Source organism: Rhipicephalus microplus, chromosome 3 (assembly GCF_043290135.1).
Source record: "Rhipicephalus microplus isolate Deutch F79 chromosome 3, USDA_Rmic, whole genome shotgun sequence".
NCBI lineage: Eukaryota > Metazoa > Arthropoda > Arachnida > Ixodida > Ixodidae > Rhipicephalus > Rhipicephalus microplus.
Window position 1 is genome coordinate 171313039 of NC_134702.1, and position 7779 is coordinate 171320817.

The window sequence follows — 7779 nt, forward strand, 5'->3', positions numbered from 1 at the left end:
TAAATATTTAACACATTTCTGCAGAGGTAACGCTTGTAAGTATATGAATATTTCTCACGCATGCTCTCAGAGTGAAACGAAACGATTGAAACTTCCTCTTCGTATTTTTTCATCTTTTGTTCTACACTAAAATAACACTGTGGCAAAACTTCAGTTATATACTTACTGCATTGCTGTTTTGCTTCAAATTGCAAAAATACTTCTCTTATTTTGTATTCATTTATGGTAATTATTTGTTTTACAGTAATCCCACATATAATCATTGATCTGTAGTTTATTTTCTATTCATTATGCCTGTCCTTCACAGTAACTCTTACAGGACCACTTCCTTGTGGCATCGATCGTATGTGATCTTCGGATTTCTGTAAGCTGCCGAGTGAAACTTTCCATACTCTTTGCATGTATTACTATTTAGCAGCTAGTTTTATAACTGAACTTTCAGTTTTGTCATAGTCTGGCATTTTTCTAAAGGAAAAAATGACAAACTATGACAAATAAAATACATGAAAGAGAGAGAGATTTGTCGGTAACAGTGATGGCAAACGCAAAGCACCATGGTTATGTGCCCATGTCACGTTGCACAGCGAAACCGATGTGAGCAGCACGATTTCGCCACTCTGACGGCATACCTTCAGCGTAAGTAAGCCTCCCGCAGATTATTTTGACAGCTCGAATTTGATATTAAAGAGCAATCAGGACGAGAACTGACATGGGACACCAGCCAGTACATTCAGATGAGTGTAGCTTCACAGTCACCTTTCTTGTGAATAGCCAAAGAGGCTAAGCTCACATTGCTTTATTTCTGTTTGATTTTGTCCTAAAGAATTTTAGACAAGCGCTCATCTATCAGCTTCACAACCAAGCCTGCCCGTGCTTCTCAACTTCACCTACTCCCATCTGTGAGGCACCCGATCGACAAATGAGAAAAAAAGTGACTGGCACAAGAACACTGTGAGGAGTAGAAGAAAACGACGCGGAAAATAAATGTTCTTTGCAGAACATGTAAAGTACTGTACATTCATATTTTGCTACTGCACAAAACTGGACAGTCTGGCATGGTGTTGAAGTACCAAAACAAGAGCATGATGTAACCTGACATTATTGTAAAGAACGAAGGCAGAAGTAACCACTAGTTTTAGAGTTGTTCAATTAGACAAGTTGCCAAACTTTCTGTAGGCTCTATGCATCGAAATACAGACACGCCATTGGCCCACATGTAAGAAACGTGCAGATTGTTCTGTCACCTGTTCATCAGCACACCAGCCATCAGACATTATTGTGTTTTGCATTGTGGCTCCAGGATAACGCGACAGTCAGCTAGTTCCCTCAAAATAAGGTCTACTGTGTGTTTTGGAACGCCGTTTTGTGACTGGTAAGATTGAATAACTCTGACCAGTTCTGATCAGAAGAAATTTACTGGAACGCTTAAAACATCAGAGGCTCCAAATTGGCAGATGGAGGCAAAAGCACATGTTGTGACTTCAAAACAAAAGTACTCTGCCATGTTTTGAAGAAACTTGGGAACAATATGAAAATTTCAAGCAAGGAGTGTTGTAAACCCGTGCACCACTCGTGTTTCACTGCACTTGGCCATTTACATTGGAAGGAAACGTTGAGCAGAAACTCTGCGACACCTTTAGTCCTGGCTATAAATGAAAACTACGGCTCCATTCATGTATGGATTCGAGAAAAGCTGTACTCCCTTTTCTGAAAGCAGATCAATAGCCACCTCCAGGAGAAGAGAACTGAAAGAGAACACTGTTTAGCGTACTAGACGTGTCTTTGGCTGATCAACAACTCCCACTTACTCTAGAGTAACAAGTATAGTTAAAAGAAAACACCAGTGTGATGCTGTAGAGTTTCAGCACACTGCTTTGGAGATGGCTAGAATGCCCACAACCTTTTTGTGGAAGACGCCCACACACTGCCTTTTGCGGCGTCCTGATTGGCTAATTGCAAAGTAAAAACACCTAAACAGCGGCTCTTGGTATTTGCACAAGGCAGTACTGGTGAACTTTTCATACATGAACTTATCATGAGCCTGACCACGACCACAGCCGGTAAGGCCTCTAAACCAGGTCCTATGCTATGTCATTTCCGCAAATTCCTTCAATATTATCTTGCTACCTAGCTTTCCGTTACCCTCCGTGTTTGCTTTCACTTGGAAACCAGTCAGTTGCACTTAGTGACCAGCGGATATCCTGTCTATATGCTACGTGCATTGCCCGTGTCGATTCCTTGTTTTATATTTCAATTGCGATGTCCTTCACACGCATTAGCTGACCGACCCGCCCTTCTCTCTTCCGATATCTCAAGGTTACACCTGTCGTTTTCCCTCCCGTTGCTCGTTGCGTCGTCCTCTCTTTGTAAGCCTCCACGTTTCTGCTCAGTAGTGAAGTACCGGTAAGACGTAGCTGCAGCTGCTCCTCGGCAAACGTGTTCCTTTACAACTTCCAACGTCTCGCTACAGAGATGGTTGCGCATTAATTTACTGGATATAATATTCCGCGTTTTTGTCCAGTTCAGTAAGCAGAAGTCGTAATTCGCAGTTTACCATGAGGTACCCTTCAGTACCTCATTCCCGATCTTGGGTTCCGAAAACTTTTTATAAGCACGTCGTGAATAGCATTGGGGAGACCATGTTTCCTTGCCTTACACGTACCGTTTTTTATTGGGATTGCATCGTTTTTCTGTAATGTTAACACATGCCGCTTAGTAAGCTCAGATATTCGAAATCTTACCTCATCTCTCGGGCTCTTCAAGAATGCTCCTCCCGGTGCATTCTGTTCACCAACGTACAGCGATGACACCACGCCAGGCTTTAGAAGAGCAGATTTTAAAGGAGTTCCCATTACGCACACAAATGATAAACACTGATTGGAATTGCTATCACTAAATTGTATCGAGCAAACCAACAGCGGTGTTCAAATGTTTCAAGTATACTGTCTCTAACCGAAGGGATCCGCAGAGTAGCTCGTCTTTTCTCATGAGGGAAGTTGTGATGCGTTACATCGTTCCGGTTGTAGATTCTTTTTCAGCCTTACACGGCGATGGGCGAGCTTTTCCGTCCTGTAGCAGCTCTTGGAAGCGTAAGCCATAAACGCAGGCTGGCCAAGTCAATTATCCAGGATGAGAATAATAACTATCGCGGAAAACAGTTAAGAAAATCGGCACACGAACGACTGGCACGCAGCGTCTTCACGGCGGTTCAGCACACACACTACGCGTGTCATGGGTGCTGCCATCTTAACTACAAAAAAAAAAAAAAAAAGTCTATTATCTGGGCTATTTGAGAAAACCCCGCTAGGGCACTGTGCTTGGTTCCGCTTTCGTTTTCGCATGGTCCAGCTTTTGTTTGGTGTTCATAATGCTGTCCGTGCAAAATAAAAGCAATTGATGACCCATCGCGTTGGTACAAATACCGCCGACTACAGGACCTTGAAACGTTAGATGATTCTTCTCCTGCCAGGGCGTTTCTCTCCGTACACCACGAAGCGCTTTTATGCTCCTTCAAGCACTTGGCACTGTTATCTGCTACATTGGATGACATTCTGCAACCTGTAGGATCAGAGCATTGTGCGCGTTCCACCCTGAGTGCAGTCCTGGACTACATGGAGGTTGCGCAATTGACCGAGCGCCTCTAAAGCTCACCGACTAAGCCTGGAACTCACGGCGAGGAATTTAAGCTTTTTGTGTTACCAGTGCTTTGTAATCGTGCCCCCAACATACCTACTCCACTCTAATTCCCTTCTTCCTTACCTTTTTTCCCAATCCCAAGAGTCGCGGTTGTGGTGTCCTCGCCTGAGAGACTGTTACTACTGCGTCACTCAACCACACTTTTCACCTCCTACCAAAATAAAGTTGTTTCCCTCTCTCTCACCTCCTATCAAGAATCCCTATTTGGCCTAGGTATTTTTTTTTCTCGTTTTTTGCAACTGGTGAAAATGCGGTCATCACGGCCAAGTTTGGAGTGCACCTATTATGCGAGTTCACCCATCATGAGCATAAATACGGTACTCCAGCTCCCCTGTCCAGCGCCTGTCCAAATCATTTAGTCTACGTTACATATTGTTTGCCATGAGTAAGTCCACAATGCACAGTCCACATTTTCATTTTTCTCTGCTTCCCTCTGCCATTATGATCGGGGCTGGGACAATCGAGAACACCGATTTGTCAAAACGAGTCTGTTTAGTGAGTACCGCTAAGGTGAGGGTGCATGCTTTGTGGTAAAATTTTTCATCTCTGCAGCGCCTTGCACTGTTTGCATTGCACTTCCTGATCAAGTTGATTGATATGTGGGGTTTAACGTCCCAAAACTACCATATGATTATGAGAGACGCCGTAGTGGAGGGCTCCGGCAATTTTGACCACCTGGGGTTCTTTAACGTGCACCCAAATCTGAGCACATGGGCCTACAACATTTCCTTCTCCATCGGAAATGCAGCCGCCGCAGCCCGGATTCGATCCCGCGACCTGCGGGTCAGCAGCCGAGTACCTTAGCCACTAGACCACCGCGGCGGGGCGTCCTGATCAAGTCATTTTGACACAAGTGGAAATTGCACAAACTTAGCTTGCTCACTGACTGAGTGCCCATGGCATAACTGCTCATTTCGTTTACATTACAGAAGTTAACCTAGTGCTGACAGCAATCTACACCTACACTTTTTTGCTACCAAAAAGGGTCAGAAAACCGTACAAGACAACAGCCTAACCAGGTTGAATTTTTATTTACAGAAAACTTATAGCACGCTCACATTGTACAGATGATCAGTTCCATGATCAATTTCGGATAGGGATGTTGTTTACCTGCCCATAAAGGGAATCATGCAGGCCCCGCCCCATTCAGGCTGTGCCGTGGTGTTATCTAGAATTATTTGCATTGCAGTGGACATGAAAAAATGTACAATCTTTTGTGTGTATGTGTGTGTGTCTCACAAGGCTGTTTTGTCGACAAAAGGATGCATTACAACACACACAAGAAACGAGCTACTCTCTAGTGTGAATGCACTTGTGCTCAATCAGCTGGTCTTTCATAGAAATAAATATATTGCAGTGCACAGGAGTAGGGACAATCTCCTGTGTGAAGGCGAATGTACCTAATGCATGTTCATGTCACAAAAGAAGATGTATTGCAGTGGACACAGTGAAATGAATCCTCTCCTCTGTGCAAGCAAATGTGTCTCACAAGGTTCTTTTTCTTTTTCACTCAGTACGCATGCAGTAGAGATAGAAAAAGGAACGCTACCAAGAGCGCATGCAAATGCATCTAACAAGGTTTGTTTTCTTCCCAAAGCACATATCTCAGTGGACACAAGAGAAGCAACGCTCTCTTGTGTGAGTCCGAGAGTGTTGAACGAGGGGGCCTTTAAATGAAAAGGATGCATTGCAGAGTACACAGCAAAAGGGACATTCTTCTGTGTAAATGCGCATGTGCACAATGAAGTAATTCAGAGAAAAGGATGCATGGCAGTGGACACAAGAGAAAGGTCGCTTTCCTGTGCGAGGGCTCATGTGCTTATTTAGGTGGCTTTTCTGCTTGAAAGATGCCTCACAGTGGGCACAAGAAAAGGGTTGCTCTTCTGTATGAGTGTGCATGTGCTTACTTAGGTGGCTTTTCTGCGCGAAAGATGCCTTACAGTGAACACAAGGGACGCTCTTCTGTATGAGTGTGCTTATTTAGGAAGCTTTTCTGCATGAAAGATGCCTTACAGTGGAAACAAGAGAAGGGTCGCTCTCCTGTGAGAGTGTGCATGTGCTTATTAAGGTGGTTTTTCCTCACGATTGATGCCTTACAGTGAACACAAGGGATGCTCTCCTGTATGAGTGTGCATATGATTATTTAGGTGGATTTTCTGTATGAAAGATGCCTTACAGTGGACACAAGAGAAGGGTCGCTCTCCTGTGTGAGTGCGAATGTGCTTATTTAGGTGGATTTTCTGCACAAAAGATGTCTCACAGTGGACACAAGGGTCGCTCTCCTGTGTGAGTGTGCATGTGCTTATCTACGTGGCTTTTCTGGCGGAAGATGCCTTACAAAGGACATAAGAGAAGGGTCCCTCTCCCGTGTAAGTGTGCATGTGCTTATTTAGGGTGGCTTTTCTTCATGAAAGATGCCTTACAGTGGAAAAAAGAGTAGGGTCGCTCTCCTGTACGAGTGGGCATGTGATTATTAAGGTGGCTTTTCGTCACGAAAGATGCCTTACAGTGAACACAAGGAATGCTCTCCTGTATGAGTGTGCATATGATTATTTACGTGGATTTTCTGCACAAAAGATGCCTCACAGTGGACACAAGAAATAGGTCGCTCTCCTGTATGAGTGCTCATGTGCTTATTTAGGTGGTTTTTCTGCAAGAAAGATGCCTTACAGTGGACACAAGAGAAGGGTCGCTCTCCTGTGTGAGTGCGCATGTGCCTATTTAGGTGGCTTTTCTGCGTGAAAGATGCCTTACAGTGGACTTAGGAGAAGGGTCCCTCTCCCGTGTAAGTGTGCATGTGGTTATTTAGGGTGGCTTTTCTTCATGAAAGATGCCTTACAGTGGAAAAAAGAGTAGGGTCGCTCTCCTGTACGAGTGGGCACGTGATTCTTAAGGTGGCTTTTCGTCACGAAAGATGCCTTACAGTGAACACAAGGGATGCTCTCCTGTATGAGTGTGGATATGATTATTTACATGGATTTTCTGCACAAAAGATGCCTCACAATGGACACAAGAAAAGGGTCGCTCTCCTGTATGAGTGCTCATGTGCTTATTTAGGTGGTTTTTCTGCAAGAAAGATGCCTTACAGTGGACACAGGAGAAGGGTCGCTCTCCTGTGTGAGTGCGCATGTGCCTATTTAGGTGGCTTTTCTGCACGAAACATGCCTTACAGTGGACACAAGAGAAGGGTCGCTCTCCTGTAAGAGTGCGCATGTGCTTACTTAGGTGGTTTTTCTGCAAGATCGATGCCTTACAGTGGACACAAGAGAAGGGTCGCTCTCCTGTGTGAGTGCGCATGTGCCTATTAAGATGTCTTTTCCTCACGAAAGATGCCTTACAGTGAACACAAGGGATGCTCTCCTGTACGAGTGTGCATATGATTATTTAGGTGGATTTTCTGTATGAAAGATGCCTTACAGTGGACACAAGAGAAGGGTCGCTCTCCTGTGTGAGTGCGAATGTGCTTATTTAGGTGGATTTTTTGCACAAAAGATGCCTCACAGTGGACACAAGAAAAGGGTCGCTCTCCTGTGTGAGTGCGCATGTGGTTATTTAGGTGGATTTTCTGCACAAAAGATGCCTTACAGTGAACACAAGAGAAGGGTCGCTCTCCTTTAAGAGTGCGCATGTGCTTACTTAGGTGGTTTTTCTGCAAGAACGATGCCTTACAGTGGACACAAGAGAAGGGTCGCTCTCCTGTGGGAGTGCGCATGTGCCTATTTAGGTGGCTTTTCTGCACGAAAGATGCCTTACAGTGGACACAAGAGAAGGGTCCCTCTCCTGTGTGAGTGCGCATGTGCTTATTTAAGTGGCTTTTCTGCACGAAAGATGCCTTACAGTGGACACATGAAAAGGGTAGCTCTCCTGTGTGAGTGCGCATGTGCTTACTTAGGTGGATTTTCGTCACGAAAGATGCCTTACAGTGAACACAAGGGATGCTCTCCTGTATGAGTGTGGATATGATTATTTACGTGGATTTTCTGCACAAAAGATGCCTCACAGTGGACACAAGAAAAGGGTCGCTCTCCTGTATGAGTGCTCATGTGCTTATTTAGGTGTTTTTTCTGCAAGAAAGATGCCTTA

The 7779-nt window shown here is 44.6% G+C and overlaps 2 protein-coding genes across 2 annotated transcripts in view; both read right to left on the bottom strand.

Moving 5' to 3' along the window:
* The window catches only part of LOC119185951 (uncharacterized), a 30110-nt gene extending 26858 nt beyond the window's left edge, over nucleotides 1–3252 (bottom strand). Inside the window, exon 1 of the mRNA XM_037434755.2 lies at nucleotides 2742–3252. Coding sequence (XP_037290652.2) covers nucleotides 2742–2852 — 111 coding nt within the window. The 5' untranslated portion in view covers nucleotides 2853–3252. The remainder of the gene's footprint in view (nucleotides 1–2741) is intronic.
* A 3590-nt stretch (nucleotides 3253–6842) lies between these two features.
* Nucleotides 6843–7722, bottom strand: LOC142804032 (uncharacterized). Its single transcript, XM_075890539.1, has one exon. The coding sequence runs from the start codon at nucleotides 7574–7576 to the stop codon at nucleotides 7031–7033; it is 546 nt and encodes a 181-aa protein (XP_075746654.1). The 5' UTR covers nucleotides 7577–7722; the 3' UTR covers nucleotides 6843–7030.
* Nucleotides 7723–7779: the final 57 nt, after the last annotated feature.

Coding starts and splice junctions, on each gene's coding strand:
- LOC142804032 (XM_075890539.1), bottom strand. CDS start 7,576: ATGCGCACTCACACAGGAGAGCTACCCTTTTCATGTGTCCACTGTAAG.